The sequence below is a fragment of the Vidua chalybeata genome, chromosome 22 (assembly GCF_026979565.1).
Source record: "Vidua chalybeata isolate OUT-0048 chromosome 22, bVidCha1 merged haplotype, whole genome shotgun sequence".
In the NCBI taxonomy this organism is placed as follows: domain Eukaryota; kingdom Metazoa; phylum Chordata; class Aves; order Passeriformes; family Viduidae; genus Vidua; species Vidua chalybeata.
In genome coordinates, this window is record NC_071551.1 from 3,109,477 (window position 1) to 3,125,664 (window position 16,188).

At 46.6% G+C, this 16,188-nt stretch overlaps 2 protein-coding genes across 3 annotated transcripts; both read right to left on the reverse strand.

Moving 5' to 3' along the window:
* Nucleotides 1-2,274: 2,274 nt before the first annotated feature.
* Nucleotides 2,275-7,148, reverse strand: LOC128799033 (chymotrypsin-like elastase family member 2A). Its single transcript, XM_053963099.1, has 8 exons — nt 7,069-7,148; nt 6,748-6,836; nt 5,853-5,950; nt 4,824-4,952; nt 3,969-4,105; nt 3,134-3,279; nt 2,869-3,021; nt 2,275-2,411 (listed from the first exon to the last, which is right to left on the reverse strand). The coding sequence occupies exons 1-8, from the start codon at nt 7,145-7,147 to the stop codon at nt 2,394-2,396; spliced, it is 849 nt and encodes a 282-aa protein (XP_053819074.1). The 5' UTR covers nt 7,148; the 3' UTR covers nt 2,275-2,393.
* Nucleotides 7,149-9,840: 2,692 nt separating this feature from the next.
* KIAA2013 (KIAA2013 ortholog) lies at nt 9,841-14,955 on the reverse strand. 2 transcript variants are annotated; one of them, XR_008434626.1, is made up of 3 exons: nt 13,917-14,955; nt 11,881-13,203; nt 9,841-10,848 (listed from the first exon to the last, which is right to left on the reverse strand). XR_008434626.1 is itself a non-coding variant. In XM_053963098.1 (3 exons), the coding sequence occupies exons 1-3, from the start codon at nt 14,887-14,889 to the stop codon at nt 10,822-10,824; spliced, it is 1,854 nt and encodes a 617-aa protein (XP_053819073.1). In that variant the 5' UTR covers nt 14,890-14,955; the 3' UTR covers nt 9,841-10,821. The 2 variants fall into 2 exon arrangements, 1 of the variants encoding a protein (XP_053819073.1); XM_053963098.1 differs by having other exon boundaries at nt 12,350-13,203.
* Between the last annotated feature and the right edge of the window lie 1,233 nt (nt 14,956-16,188).

Consider the following 16,188-nt stretch of genomic DNA (forward strand, 5'->3'; position numbering starts at 1 on the left):
GGCAATTCTCACAGTACAGTTCTGCTTCACTTGCCATACAGAGGGAGTTTAAATTCCCCAAGAGCTGAGAATGGAGGGATCTGTTCCTTGTGTCTGCTGCTGGGAGCAGCCAGCTGTGCCTTTCTTCCTGCAGGAGAGAGATGAGGTGAGCAGCCCAAAGGTTTTCACAGGAGGCAAGTTCCTGAAGGGCTTTGCCTGTGTTTTTCCATATTTCCAAGCTGTTGCTCAAATCAAAAGAAATGGCCCCAAGGAGGCTGCAGAGGGAGATCATGCATGCTGTCAAAATCCTTTGAATCGTTTTTCTACCACCAGCATTGGAAGAGGGAAAACACCTTAAAAAAAGAATTTAAAAAAAAAAGAATTAAAAAGAAACAGTGGCATTGTCTGATCCCAAGAGTGTTTCTTCCAGCTCCTGAAACCACAACTGGATCTAGCAGTGATATTTAACAATCCCCGTGCATTCTGAAACAAAGCAAAAGGAGCATGCATTATCTGGATGTTTTTTAAAGATATATTTTATTATATTTTGTTCCACCTGATATTAATTTTAACAGAAAAGCTGTATTTAAGAGACTGCTTCCTTGACACACTCTGATCTGCAAAACTAGATGAATGATACAGTTTTTCTGTGAGAAAAAAAGCTAATAAAACCATTTTCTGTAGGTTTTATTCTCTGAGATACTTCTCTCCAAATCTTAAGGAAGGTCATGAAAAGATAGGTTACTTATTCCCCCAGTGATTCCAGTGATCATAAACTGGAACTGTTGATTTTTTAAAATCAAACTTTGAGAATTTGTTCTTAATAGGCACTTCCATATGGTGAGTAATTTCTGCTGATATGCTCAAATGAGCTCAGATGTTTTTTACAATACTGCCGATATATTTCAGATGGAAAATGAATCACATTTCTGTTTTCAGCTTTTACTGAAGCATTTGCACATCCAGTTTTTATTGTTTGAGCTTCATGATTACCTTTCTGTCTTTCATACTGCACATAATGGACATCCATGCTCCATACAGCAAAGTGACCTCTAATGATTTTAATTTTCAAACGTATTATTCCATCATTTACAATCTTACACCAATGATACTCATGAAAAAACCTCAGGATGGGTCCTGAATAACTGGGTAATCCTTATTTCCACTGATAAAGAACAAAGTTCTGCATAGTAAAGCTGATTGACAAAAGCCCTCCCCAGATCCCCTGTTCTTGCAGATATAGGAAATCGCCCTTTTAGTCAGGCAAATAAAATGCAATAAAACCTATTATTTCTCAGCAGAGGCTGATATTAAGCAAAACAAATTCTTGCTGAGCAGAATGGTGATCAACAGTCGTAAAGTAGAAGAAAAGTAATAACAATACTGTCCCCAAAGATGACAAACAGCCATGCTTTCTCTTATCTATTTAATACAATTTCTGTTTAATAATATATTTACTTTCAGTCCAAAGGTTAACATCTGCAAAACACCAAACTAAAAGGAACTGCAAGCCTAGAAAATTTATCTCTGAGGATTTCTGTTCTCACAACAAACTTCCAACCTTTTCCTTACCCTATCTCCTGCTTGCCTTTGGGTCACTTGCCCTCCCTTTATAATCATTCCTTTTACTCTTGGAAACACCTAGCACACACCGGGGGGAAGAAGAAAAACACAACAAAAATCCACCTCGATTTTATACTGCCTCTCTTCTACAATGAAAGAAATATTAAGGGGGTCTTTAATTGAGCGCTGAGCTAAAAGCGGCGATTCTGCTTTGCCAAAAAAAGCCACATTTGTGCCAGCTGACAGTGACCACTCTGAGCTCCTCACCTCAGTGACTTCAAAACGAGACAGGTCTGCCTCCAGAGCTGGGTCTTGCTGGCTCCGAGGTCACAGGCGGTAAAACCCCTCTGGAAGAGCCTCGCCCGGCGCTCCATCACTCACCTGCGGGGACGTGCTGGCCGCTCCGCCGCCTTCCCTCGGGCCATGGCCAGCCCCGAGCGCCCCTCGCAGCCCCAGGCTCCTGCTCCCTGCCTCCAGCGCTGCCTCTCTGCAGCCCTCCCGAGCCCCCGGAGGTGTTCGGTGATGCTCTGACTCCTCTGCCCACCCTCCGCACAGCGCCTCGCTCCTGCCCCCAGGTTAGGCTGGCAAGCCCCAGCCCGAGGCAGGGGACTGGGAAGAATATCCAGAGTTATCCCCAAATTCAGGCTCTGGGCTTGCCAACAGTCAGGAAGAAGTGACAGAGACACGCTTTGTTTGCTTGCAAAAAATACAGTTTATTTCACTAGTGTTTGGTTTAATACTTGTTTGTTAAAAGCGTAATTTCCCGGTTCTTTTTGATCAAAGGTGTCATAATTGTGATTTTTTTTCAAGCTGCTTTCCTTCTTGGCGTCTTTCATCCAGTTCTCGTTGGATTAGTTGGTTGCCATAACCTACAAAAATGTAAAACAAATGAAAAATCAGATCATGAGATGCAGGAATTTGTGAACAGTATGTGCTGTGTCCAAGTCACAAGATTTGAATAAGTGAAATAAGATTTTTGCTTCTCAGTCAAAGTTTATATTAAATTAAAAGATGTTTGACATTCCAGACTTGAGCTGTATGTGCTACCTTTTAGGATGCAATTGATGAATGCAAATTTGAGTAATCACTTCTGAAATATATGGTAAATCTTTATGACTACAATCAAGCTGTGGGATAAAGGGAGAATGCATTCCTATTATCAAAACTTATTTGAATAAGTGAAAAAAAAAATTGGATATGTGTTTCAGATGAGGATACTTTTCAGTTGGTGAGGGTTGAATCAGGAGTGATACAGCTCCCTCAGCAGGTGGCAGAAATGCCAGGGAGAGAGCCCCAGCACAGTCTGTGCTCTGCAGCAGCACTCACCTGCTCGATCCAGCTGTTGTAGGCAGAGACCCGGGTGAACACAGAGGGTTTGTGGTAGAAGTTGCAGCCAAGACCGGAGCCAAAGCTGACGATGCCGTGCACTTCCCACCTGCCATCAGCCCCCTGGCAGTTCAGTGGGCCCCCAGAGTCCCCCTGGGAGAAAGGAGAACACAGTCATAGTGTGAGCAGCCCCTCTGTGGGGTTTTTAACCTTTCCTTCCCATCAGGCCTGTTTGTCTAAACCCAAGCCCTGAGAGTGGACTCACATTACAGCTGGAGGTGATTCCATCCCCACCAGCACAAACCATGGTGCGTTTCACTGAGCTTCCCCACCACAAAGGTCTGGAGCAGGTTGCATAATCCACCACCAGCAGAAGGCCTTGCTGCAGGTCATCGGGAAGGGGTCCATTAGCTGAGAGAGAACAGAAACACAGGGTCATGGTACCAGCTGGCACTGAAGGAAGAATAAACCTGATCTGCTAAATTTCTCTTGGTGTCTGGGTACCATCCCTCCAGGTAAAACACTCCATAGGGGCTACATTAAAGGAGAAGCTGTTATAGGTATGAATGTCCCTTAGTTCCATTCTTTCATATACACCTTAACCTACTAAAAATTTGCATTCCATTAAAAAATGTCTCATTGTTAAGGGAAATAAAGGGCTACTCTATTTTCAGGAGTTTGCAATTTGCTCATCCCTCAAGGAATTGCCTCCTGAACCAAGCTGACACCTCTGCTCAACTCTGAGATTTTCTTCATGTCACATCTATTCCCTTATGTGTCTTCAGATATTCAGCAGGTGTGTTGGGATTAGCAAATGCACCTGTCTGCACACTATTAACATTTGCATTACAATAGCTCCTAAAAGCTCAATTAAGGCCCCTCAGGTGCATTACCAGCTCTGTTACAAGGAAAATAAATTTCAAAGGGAAAAATCATAATGTATGAATGAAGTGGAGCCCAATATAATAAACTACCTCACTATGCTGAGTTTTGAGGGGATCTTGAGCACCATTAATAGTCTTTGCTGTCAATCTCAGAGGAGAAGGAACTCCCGAAAGTTCTGTTTTATTCCATGGTTTTGCAAATAGCCAAGTACTCACTCTGCAGTCTTCCCCAGCCGGTGACATAGCAGGCAGTGTTGGAGGGCAGGATGCTCTGGGCAGGGGGCAGGCAGGCCAGCTGAATCTGGTCACTTAAGGTGACGTGCTCAGGGAGCTTGATCAAAGCAATGTCGTACCTGTGGTAACGCGTTGGAGAGTGGGGGAGAGAGAGGGAAGGTGAAAAGGTTTGCAAAACGGATTAAGATACAATAGCCTGAGTACTCAGCAGTTACACAGCACTCGGCCTATTCAAAAGAAGCAAGGGAGCAAAAGCCAATGCACAAGCAGGAAAGATTCCTGCACCCTAAAGCAACAGAGAAATCCATGGACTGGAAGGCTATTCCCTGCAGAACTGCCTGTTTTCCTGATGGAAGAAAGTTGTCTTTTATAGTTTTTTTTCACCAAAACCAAGCATATGTTAGGACTCACTCCAAGGACTGGAAGTGAGGGGATTTCTTTGTTACTGGCCTTAGGCTGCAGCAGGACACAGGGGTCCTTCAGCCACATGGATATTAATGATCCATGATTCTGTGGCTCTGCTGCTGGTAGGAGGGCTTCAAAGAGTGTTGTATAAAATGCTTCATTCCCTTTCATTGTACAAGAGATATCATTGCATGTAACATTGCTTCTGACCCGAGCATGAACATGCAAAATGGCTTCTGGAAACATTATTAATCAGTAAGAAATCAATATTGTTAATTGCTCTGTATTCTCTTGAGGGGGAAGGTAGAAACGGGACACTGTAACAGAAGGCTCTAAACATGAACTTAATTACCATAACTCCAGGTGGGTGGGATTCAGGCAGTTTGATTTTTATCCTCCTAAAAACTGAAAAAATACTTGCCACCAGCTTACCCATTTGCAACATTCTGTGGATTCCAGTTCTGATTAACAATGATCTTTTCTGGAGAAAGTGCAATTGATCCCTTTTCCTCAGTTGCTAGGTTGTATTTTCCAAGAAGCACTCGATATGTCAGAGAAGAACTGGGCAAGACAGGGATGAACACTCAGTTATGCAGCTGCATCTTTGGCTCCTGAGAGATTCAATAAGAGCACCCTTGACTCTAATCTCTCATCACAGGCATGGTTTGTCTGGAGCTGAGCCAGTGATTTGCTAAGGGCAAAGACTGTGTTCTAGACTTTGCAATCATTTCATCTCTAAGCTGTCAACTCCTGCTCAAGGCTTCTTTAACAAACTCCAATCCAATCTTTGCAGGATTCAGCTCGTATTCTTCAATGCAGTAACAATTTGGCTATTTTTGACAGCTTAAATAGCTTCAATAATGAACAACTGTGTGGTAGATATAATATGCAGGATTTATAATAATAACATGCAGCCAAACCTTCATGTTTCATATTATGATATTTGCTATAAATTCGTGTTACAATAACCATATGCTACCAGAGCACAATGAGGTTGTATTTGTGGAAGCAGTTTTGATGATGCAATGACATTGCTGTACCTGATAATTTATTTGTTACCCTGCCACATAATATGAAGAGTTTACTGAAAATGATTGGTATATTCGAAATATTTGTGATTATTTCTTCAGGGAGTGGATTGATTAGTTAACTTGTGGACTCAACTGACATATATTACAGAAACAGGCAACACAGCTGATTCTTAATAGCAACTTGAAAACAGAAGGATGTTTCTAGTTTCTTTATGGAAATGAAGAGTATGGAATTCAGGTAACTGGGGTATTTTCCCCTTTTACATTAAGAAAATAAAGAGATGTCATTGTCCTGATTTTTAATCAAAAGCTATGATGCAAACCTCAGAGCTTTCAACTGGGAAAGGGAGAACTGGCATTGATACAATTTTCATTCATCTCTTTCTGCTCATGTGCTGCTTCCTGGGTCAGATTTATCTTCATTACTTACCTGATGCAGTGGGCAGCTGTCATAACCCAGTTGGTGGCAATGAGGGTTCCCCCACAGGTGTGGCTCCACTTGCCATTGGAATTGTACTGAAGGGAGACCTGGGATCAAGGAACCAAGTAAGGCTCAGGCTCTTACCTATTCTTTTTTCATCATTGTGCTTTGTTCCTGCACCCAGAACACAACTTGCTGATGGTGGAAGGCTTTGACATTTCCAACTCCTGGCCACAGAAAGGCTTTCCCTCCTTCCCTATCATCCAAACCTTGATTTTTAAAACACATCTTGCTTAAATAGCCCAAGTCTACTTGACTTAAAACGAGAGCCTGCAGTACTGTCACAGCATATCCCACAATACACAGAGTATCACCATGCAATTTCAGAAGGCTTTAAGCAGTCTCCCCTACACAGTAGCACCGCACCACCTCAGAAGGCTCCAAGCATCTGCCCATACAGAGCACCATCACACCACCTCAGAAGGCTCCAAGCACGTGCCCTTCTTGCTCTTTAGCCCAACCTTTTACACCCTCATGTTCATGCATGGCACCTGTGTGCCCTCTGCTCCCTTTGGTGGCTGCTCAGTGCCCCTGGGCACTCCGTGGCTCATTGCCTTCAGTGCTGCTCACCTGCTTCTCACAGCTGGACCCGCTGGGGGACGAGGCTGGGCTGCAGCCCCACTCCCAGTTACCACAAGCTGTGTGCCTACACATTACCAGCAAAATGTGGCACATTCAGAGCTTTTTTAAGAAGACTGGAAACTTTAGGATTGATCAAAAGAGAAGAGTCAAAACGTGTCAGGCAAGATGCATCAAATGGAATTTAAGAGGTGGTTTTGTTCAGTTGTGCTGTGCAGAGACAGCACAGCCCCAGTTTTTCCAGGGAAAGTACAGAATGACCAACCTGCCAGGGCCAGCTGTATGGTCTTGCATTTTCTCCTCCAACAACTCTGGACACAAGAGGCGGGTAGGCAGGAACCCCACAGCCAAAGGCTAGAAGACATACAAATAGGATGTGTGTTTTGAAAGTAGGTTTAAAAAATATCTGTAAGTTATCAAATAGCACAGCACCCAGTTAGTCTTTTGAGAGACCCTTGTAATGAACATCCTATGCTGTAGTTTTTTTCTTTGATGTAAAATGTTCAATTTGTCTAAAAAAGGAAAGTTGTTTTTAGATTTTAATTATCTTGATATTTTAAAACTAAAGCAGAAGTTGGACACGTACCTGCAGCTACCAGAGTCAACGCAGTAAAGAGGACTCCAAGCATGGTGCCAGTTGCTGGATGCTGCAGGCTCAACTCCATGCCATTTTATATGGTGTCCTTATCTCTGGGACACATGACTTAAAATGCAGAGCTATTCCAATACAAATGGAAAATTTGTGTCACTGTGGGATAATTCTTTATATACATAAGTTGCTAAAAAATCCCCATTTAGGTGGACCTTGGATCCAGGCTATATAAACAACTTGATTAATTAGTTGCTTATTATCTGTAGCAGCTGTTTGCATTCCCATTGCCTTGAAAATTTATCACAAAGTTGTTTATGGAAGGAAAATGTTAAATTAATTATTCTAACACCTGGTGGTATGTCAGCAGTGTCTGGTGTATTCGGACAGTGACAGATTCGGACGTGTTGGTGGGGCTGCATTAGTTGATCTCTAGAGGCTCCCCTCCTACCTTATTTATTGCTCAATTATACAATTCCTTGGGATTTTATTTTGGTCTGGGGTCTGATTTTGTTTTGTTTTGTTTTGTGTGTAACTGAATGGTATCTATCACATTGTACTGACTGAAAACCTGTATCTTCTTTCCCAGATCAAGTTGCTTGTGCTTTAGCATGCCAGACTTCTTCAGTAAAGCAGACTGTAATCACTTTGAAGTGGAACATACTTCAAGCCATACAAAGAACCAGCTGTCCATGATGAAGCAGAAATCCTGGTATGTTGTGGTGAGTCAGATCCATTCCTTTCCTATTTCCCTTTGTTAGATCAGCAGCCCTGGAAGAGAACAGGGTTCCCTGCAGCATTGCAAATGAGCCTGTGCACACCCCAGAGCAGGGCTGACCTGTGCTATAACACACTGAGAGCTGTTAATGAGCAAAGCACTTCTACTCACAGGACAAAGCAGGCAAGAGCAGGCATTTACACCACTCCAGAGATGCTGCCACAAAAGGAAGTGTCCTAATTCATTACTGACAGTAACTAGATATCAATGCTTACCCTCGTCTTTTTGCTTTTTATCTTCTACTACAGGAATTTTCCATCCTCTGTCACCTTTCCATCCACCAACCACTGAGAAACTGTTGCTGTTATTTGAAAAACAAACATCTCTATCCTGTAAACCAGGACACTCATAGGGAACAAAGTTACTAGAATGGAAACAAGTATCATAATGCCAATTTTACAACCAGAGCTGTGCTGTATAGAGACACCAAACAAGGGGGTCAAAAATGCTGAAATAAATCTGATGTTCAATGTCAGGACTAATAAGCAGCAAAATTCCTGATTTCCAGAGCTTCCATTCAGCAGTAGGTACTGTGCTGGATGAAAGATGCCTGGAGCACACATGTGGAAGGCAGAAATATAGAATGCTTTGCTGTTTCATCTGCTTCTCAATAATGTATTTTCCTACCCAGACAATAGCACTTGAGAAAGCTGCATTTTGAATTGCAAATTGGATCAACCAAACCCTGTTCTGGCATCTTGTATTTATTATCTGACAAAAGCAGAAACCAGGATTAGCAGTGCAGAATTGAGATTCTACATTTTTTCCATTAATTTGGTGGCTCTTTTCTTAGTGTCTGAATTTACAAGCTAAACAACATTATGATGCTCAGTTTAACTTCCATGTCACTATAATTTTCGCTGAATTCCAGCTAAAAGTGTAAATTTCGGATGGTCAGTTACTATTTTAACTTGCTTTGTTTGTTGTGTGCTTGTAAACGTGGAATTTTGTTTATTTCTTTAAGCATTTATGCATTTCACAAATATGGCCTTTGCTCTCTTGCATACTGTAAATAGAGAAACGCTGTTTCTTTTCCCCCTTCTTCATGGAGGAATTCTGAAACAGTTCTTTTGTTATGGAGGAAATTCTCATAGGAATCCTAATATATTTAATGTAAAACACTCTCAAAGCTGTTTTGTTTTTTGTTCTATTCATGCTTTATGTGATGGTAGCTTATCCATCTTTTCCAGGCCTAAACAGTCTTCCTTGGACTCCATGGGTATCTTGCTGCTGGCAATTCTGCCAGGCTCAGCCTCCAGCTGATACCATGGTGGCTTGGAAATAGCCCCATGGAAGCTCTTTTCATCTTCATGCCAGATGTTTCACAGAAACAGAGCAGCTCATGGAACTTTGGTGAGAGAGAGAAGGAGCTTCTGGTATGTTCTGCTAAAGCAGAATAGTAAATATCTCCTTCAACATACAATGTACCTGTGTACAACTTAAAATGGACTCTGCTGCTTCCCTGCCTTTATTCCTTTGAAGGGCAGTAACTCTGCTATACTCATTAGTAAACGGAATTGTCTGCAGAAACGTTAGGCTCTGAAATCTGCTTTCCTAAGGGATGTTTTTCATCTGAAACCAGACAGTAACCCCTCTGAAAATCTGAAGTTAAATCCTGATCCAGTTTTTCCTTGGAACCACCAACTGTGCCAAATTTATTACTTGCTGGATGGCTGTTAAATCTGCTGCTTGATGGCTCCCTGGGATTGTTTCTGTGCTTTTCAAAGTAAAGCTTGGCCTTCATTCCTCAGGACAGAACAAGGTTAGACTGAGCAAGGAAATGGAGATGAGCTTTACCCTGTGTGCTTTTGTCACTTGCTGTGCCTTCCAAATTGCCTTATATCCATTTATATATTATTTTCCACGCTGTATTTGCAGTCAATACTGGCCACAGATGTAACATAAGGCCCTGCTTATCTAAACTGGGTGAGGAGCAATGGTAGGAGAGAACAGACACAAAACCAACAAAAACCCCAACCACACTTCAGCAATCAGATTAGACTGAAAGATATTTATTTAGAAACAACAGCTTTGGTATTTTAAACCCAAACAACCTGTAAGTCACTAGAAAGTGGGATGTCTTCCCCCATAGCCAAAACAAATCAATGCACAAAGTCTCAATAGGCTTAGAATAGGAAACGTGTAGATCAGCATTTCCAAGTGCATATCCAGAAAACAAGTTCATTAAATTGATTTTGCACTCTACAGTCATAAAGGCTGAAAAACCTGTTACGAGAACTTATCAACAATTAAGATTGCTAGATATTGACTGTTACTGAAGTGGAGGAAAAATTAACATAGCCCCCCTCTCCCCAAGCAATAAATTACTGTATACCAGAAAGGAAGTTACACTAAAGTTTTCTAGTTAACTCTCAGAAGGGAATCATCATCCTTTATTTTTCTGTAGAATTAAAAAAAAAAACAAAACAAAACCAAACCAAAAAAAAACACCTGATCAAAATATCAAAGGTCTTAGTATATCTTCAAGTACTTTCACCAAATGGGTTACTCCTAGGGAACTGAACAGCTTACAGGGAAAGGAAACATCTGTTACACAAGCTTCTGGGATAAACAATTGAGTCACCACACCTTCCAAGTCTCAGATTCCTGTAATAGCAAGGCACAAAAGGATTGTTGCTTTCAAATGTTCCTTGTTCTCAGCTGCAATATTGCCAGGTGTCTTGTGCAAATGGAGGCTGAAAGCAGGACTAAGTTCACTTGGACACGGGGATGTTCCCATTCAATTAATGGAACACGGTGTTATTTCAAGACCATCTATCTTGCTTACTGCTACAGATTCTGAGCTTCAGCAGGATTCCACTTCTTCCCTGTTTCTGGAATCAAGTTCTGCATCACCTTCATTTGAAGTAGGTCCAACTAAGACAAGGCAGCAGAGTTGTTGGCTCGGCAGTGCCCAGAAGGATGAGGTGCTAGGTCAGCCCTGCGCTGTGGCTGTGAAGCCTCTGGGCACTTCAGCGGGCACAGTCGGGGACAGCCACCTGCAGCAATGGTTAACAAGTCACTTGGTAAAAGGCAGAAGGCAAGTCTTGGAGATGACAAAGGCAACTGGATAGACAACAGTGAAAGGACATAATTACATAATTCCAAAGACACATTTCAGGTGCATGTCTGGGCACAGCTGTTACACAATAACTGACACCACCTCCTAACCTCTTCCTCCCTTTGCACTGAGGTTCTGATCATGATCAGAGGCTTGTAACTGCAGTTGTCTGATATACATTTCTATCCTACCTCTTCCTAGGTTACTTTGTCTGGCTACAAGCACCTCCCACTCAATCTTTTATTGAATCACAGGTATTCAGACCTGCTTGGGATCAGGCTTGATCTCCAGTGCTGAAAATGACAAAACCAGTGAGCTGACAGGGAAATTTCCAGCTCACTTTAAAGACCCCTCACATACCAGCTGTTAAGTTTAGATCAATACCTTCTGTTCAGCCTTAGCTATCCAAAATCGAATTTGATTTTATAATTTGGAATAACAGCACAATCTATAGCTATAACTTTTCCTCTGACAGCTCTGTTTAACTATCATCTCCTTTTTTTCTAAATGAAACCTACATTTAACTCAGATCAGCCCTCAGGAGGGAAGCCTCTGAACAGCACAACTAGCTCACACAGCAAATCCAGTCTGGTCTTGCATTTGCACTTCATATCAACACACAATCAGGAAGTCCCAGCACTAAGAGCAGAACTCACCATCTACTGTCTATTCTGTGCTAAGTTTTTACAGCAAATAAATTTTCCAAGGCAACTCAAAACAACTTGAAATTCTTTACACCCAGGTAAGATGAGCTTGGAGCTCTGGCTCCAGAGCTTGGAGCCAGAACCTTCAACTCACAGTAAGAAGCACTCAGTACTTTCCTTAACACAGCTTTGTATTTTGTCTGACAGGGAGAAACACCAATTCATCCTCCTCCCAAAATGATGGTGGTAAGTGTGCTTTGATGGAGGGCTGCACAGTGTCTATAATATGAAATGTACCACAAGTCCCAGCAAGTCAGCAGCTTCACCTCAGAACAGCAGCCTGCCTCGGGGTGCTCCTGTGTGACACGTCACACGTTCAGAGCAGGCAGGCAGGTGTGCAGGTCTCCACACAGCAGTTCAGACAAGTACAGCAGCTCTCTCACATGCTTTCTGGTACTGAAAAACAAGAAGCATCATCTCATGACAACTGCAACTGCTGGCCTAGAAACAAGCAATGTCCTACACTGATGTGTGAAAAAAGGACAAAAAGCTGTGTCTGCCTCCACCTGCAGCCTCACAAATGTCTAGGGACAGACAATAAGTTTATCTTTTGTGAGCCCTACTGCTCCAATCCCTGCCCTAATCCTCCTTCTTGCAAGAAGAGGTCACAGATCACTTGTTTCAAGAGAGACTGAAAATTCTCACAGTCTAAGAGACAGCCTGCCCAGGCACCGCTGACACAACATCAGGCTGACAACACTCAGTGGACAGCAGCCAAAAGCAGCAGCCTTATACCTTACTCCTGAAGAGGGGCTTGGCTCCTGGCCCACAATACTCGTTGTAGATGAGTTTGAACAGAAACAAATGAAACAAAGTAATTAAGGAGGCCACACTGAACCAGAACAGGAAGGGTAAGCCTGGGTATTGCTTGGCCATGTGTTCCTCATGAGCCAGAATAGCTTTTAGGTGGAGTGTGTGTCTCAGGTCCTGCAAGTGGACCAAATCTGTTGATATATAAAGCAGTGGTGTGATGGGTTGAGTCACCATGACGGGGAACGTGTGACCTCGTGCCTCTGAGGTCAGCTCCACAGGCTCGTTCATACAGCCTGCCTCACACGCATACAGTCTGACAGGCTTGTCCTGGAATTTCACAGACACATGCAAGAAGGGCTTTCCTTCAGCATCCAGGAGAACAGCTAAACTGATCAAGTCCTTATTGTAATGGATCCCACGTAAGGAATAGCTGTTATGAAGTACGTCAGGGTCAGCCTGAAACTGAAGATGGTTTTCTGTGAACTGCAGACCCCCAAAACTAAGCACCATTCCCTGCATGAGTCCGTGCACTCCAGCTGTCACAAGACCCTTGCACCCCCGTTTTTGGAGAGTCAGCTTCCACAGGTCTGAGAGCTGCAGGATCTGGGTGACGCTGGTCAGCTTTGGTGGCCACAGGTTCTCGGCGTGCATGGTGGCGTGGCCGCTGAAGCAGTGGTCAGCGTAGTTCAGGCTGGCTTCAATCTTCTCCCTGTCCTCAGCAGCAATGAGCGGGTCCAGCAGCGGGGCTGGCACAGTTGACAGCACGTAGTAGAGGGTCATGTTGACAGTCTCACTGGATGGGGTATGTGCATCTGTGATCTTTCTCATTTCAATCCCTGTAGCAAAAGAAAACAACCAATAGTCAGAAATTCACTAGGAGGAAAAGAGGATCAAGCACGCACGTTGGTGTTCAACATGGTGTTCTTTATAACGTCTAAGAAACCTGTGTCCATAAAACACCAAAGTGAAATGTTTCCTTGTGTTTGTCTAAGAAGATACTTTCTCTGCTTCTTGGGAGTTTGAAAGCCAAGCTCCCACTAAAGACAAAGCTAATTTAATATACAGATGCCTTACAGGCCTGTCGTCATGACTCTGCAAGAATGATCTGTCAAAAGAACATAATCTTTTCATAAAATAACAAGTTCTACATTATTTGGTCATCTACTCTTTTACATAAGACATTAAAATCTTAAGAAAAAGCATGTTTGTAGAACAGCCCTTAACCTCCATGCAGAATCTGTCTTTTATGCTATCACTAAAGGTCAACTTTATTTCCAACTGACATGCAGGGCAAATCAGTGAAGTTCCTGAAGCCACGAAAAGCAGCACGCACAGAATAATGATTATAAATGTTCTATCACTTTCTGTACATAGTCAGGTGTACTCCACTTTGTAAGGTAAGCTGGGTTCCAAACCAGAAACGCTGTTTTACTATCCCACAACCCATCAGGAAGCCCAGAGCCTCTGCAGACCTTACAGCAACCAGGACACTGAGCTGTCAGACACCCTCTAAAGCAACCCCATGGAAGTTGAGCATCACTTTCCTTACCTGAAATGAACAAGTCAGACCAGGTCTGCTGGTGCTCCTGGAAAAGATCTTCCACCCCCATCTTCATCACCTCCAGCATCTCTTTCTTGGCTGCCTCCCTCAGCTTGCTGAAGGTCTCCTCCAGCCTGGACACCTCGATGGGCTCCGAGGTGTACACCACGGACAGCACGGTCTCGTCAAAGTGCGACTTGGGCGCGACCTGCACCCGGCTCACCAGTTTCTTGGCAGCTACCACCACCAGCACCACCTTGGGGCTGCCGGCCAGCAGCAGGCGGCCGGAGGAGAGCAGGAACTGCCGCTCCTCCACCTTCTCCAGGCTGGTGGCGAAGCGCCCGCCCAGCGGGGCCGCGGCGGCGGGAGCCGAGGCCTCGAAGGCGGCCACGCGCTCGGTGGGGTTGGCGATGCGGATGCGCTGCAGGTAGAGATGCGGCCGGCTCCGGTGGGCCACCACCTCCTCCCGCAGCGTCACGCAGTCCCCGGCGCCGGCCCCGGGCCCCATCTGGACGCAGCGCACCCTCCGCACGGCCCCGTCCCGCAGCGCCGCCAGCGCCGCCCGCGCCTCGCCGCGCCCGCCCAGCGCCCTCAGCCGCACCAGCGCCGGATACTCGGTGGCGAGCGCCGGGCCCGCGGCGGCCCCCGCGGGCCGCACCCAGAGGCGCCCGGCGGACACGTCCAGCAGCAGGAACCCGTTGCCCGCCACCGCCAGCCCCGGGGGCCCGCCGGCCCCGGCCGCCTCCTCAGGCAGCGGCAGCGCATCGCCGCGCTGGGTCTGCGCCCGCCAGGCGCCCGCGGCCGCCTGAACGCAGAGGGCGGCGGGTCCCCGGGGCTCGGCCCCGCGCCCCGCGCCCCGCGCCCGCGCCGCGCCCAGGTACCAGTAGGCGACGAGCAGCAGCACCAGCAGCAGTAGCAGGCGCCGCGCCCAGCTGCTGGACAGCAGCCCCGGCAGCCCCTTCAGCCGCTGCTGCAGCCACATGGGCGGCGGCGGGGGAGCCCCGGCCCGGCCCTTCCCGGCCCCGGCCCCGCCGCACCAGCCCTAAGCCGCCATCGCCGCCGCGCCCTGCGGCAGCTCCGCCGCGATTGGCGGCGCTTTGCAGCGCTTTGCGACAGCCGCGCTCTCCGGCTCTCCCTGAGCGGGGGCTTGGCCGGGAGACGCGGCCCGGCCCGCTTGGACCGCCCCGAACGGCCGGGAGCGCCGGCTGGGAGCCCCGGCTGGCAACCCCGGCTGGTGACCCCGGCTGGGAGCCCCGGCTGGGAGCCCCGGCTGGCAACCCCGGCTTCCAAACCCCGGCTGGGAGCCCCGGCTGGCAACCCCGGCTTCCAAACCCCGGCTGGGAGCCCCGGCTGGCAACCCCGGCTTCCAAACCCCGGCTGGGAGCCCCGGCTGGCAACCCCCGGCTTCCAAACCCCGGCTGGCAACTCCCCCGGCTTCCAATTCCACCGACTTCCAACCCCCGACTTCCAACTCCCCCCGCTGCCAATCCTCGGCTTCCAACCCCCCCGACATTCGGCTCCCGGCTCCAGGTCCCCCCTTGCTCGGGGCCCCGCCGGCTCCTGGCCCCTCCCGTTACCGGAGGAGGCTCCGAACCTCCTCGGCTCCGGAGCCCCCGGCTTCCAACCGCGCCCTCCCCGGGCGCCGGGGATCCCCAGCTTCCAACGGCTCCAGGGCCCCCCGGCTTCCGAGCCCCTGTCTCCGCTCCTGCCCCGCTCCCTCTGCTGTATCCGTGGGTGTCCTCGAGCAGCTCCAGCCCGGGGCTGAGGTTCTGTGTCTCCCACCCGGGTCACTGCACCGATCGAAAAGGCCTGGAGGGGTTTTCCCTAATTCCCGTGGCAATTTACTGTCTTACCACCACAGGGACTACGCGGGGAAGGAAGTTCTTCCTATCAAACTGTATCGCACTGTGTCGTAAATAGAGGAACACGGGAAAGCTTTGTATCCAGAGCAATGCTCGAAAGACCAAACGAGAAACACGGTTTCAAGCGAGTCAGGCAGAAACACTGTGAGATAAAGTGAAATGTGAAATTCTCGACCAGGTTGAGGCAATGAACCAGCTCATAAAAGGGAAACAGAGGAAACGCGTTCTTAACTTCTTCCTCCAAATGAGCTGTTTGACTGGGGGGGTGGGGTGGGGAGAGCACTGGGATCCCAAAACGGTGGGTGAGACCCCATTCCTTGCAGGTTCCAGTGGGGCTGGTGCAGTCAGCTTTGAGGCTGCTGTAAGAGCACAGCTCCGACCCTTCCAGTTTTTAGGAAGCTGCTGCTCCGCCTGGAGCA

Excerpts from the sequence above, each read along its gene's own strand:
- LOC128799033 (XM_053963099.1), bottom strand. The coding sequence starts at position 7,147 with ATGGAGTTGAGCCTGCAGCATCCAGCAACTGGCACCATGCTTGGAGTC. Across the intron at positions 5,951-6,747 it reads CATACAGCTGGCCCTGGCAG|GTCTCCCTTCAGTACAATTC; the intron begins GTTGGTCATTCT and ends CCTTGATCCCAG. Across the intron at positions 4,106-4,823 it reads CCACAGAATGTTGCAAATGG|GTACGACATTGCTTTGATCA; the intron begins GTAAGCTGGTGG and ends GCGTTACCACAG.
- KIAA2013 (XM_053963098.1), bottom strand. The coding sequence starts at position 14,889 with ATGTGGCTGCAGCAGCGGCTGAAGGGGCTGCCGGGGCTGCTGTCCAGC. Across the intron at positions 13,204-13,916 it reads GTCTGACTTGTTCATTTCAG|GGATTGAAATGAGAAAGATC; the intron begins GTAAGGAAAGTG and ends CTTTTGCTACAG. Across the intron at positions 10,849-12,349 it reads AGCCCCTCTTCAGGAGTAAG|GTGGCTGTCCCCGACTGTGC; the intron begins GTATAAGGCTGC and ends CCATTGCTGCAG.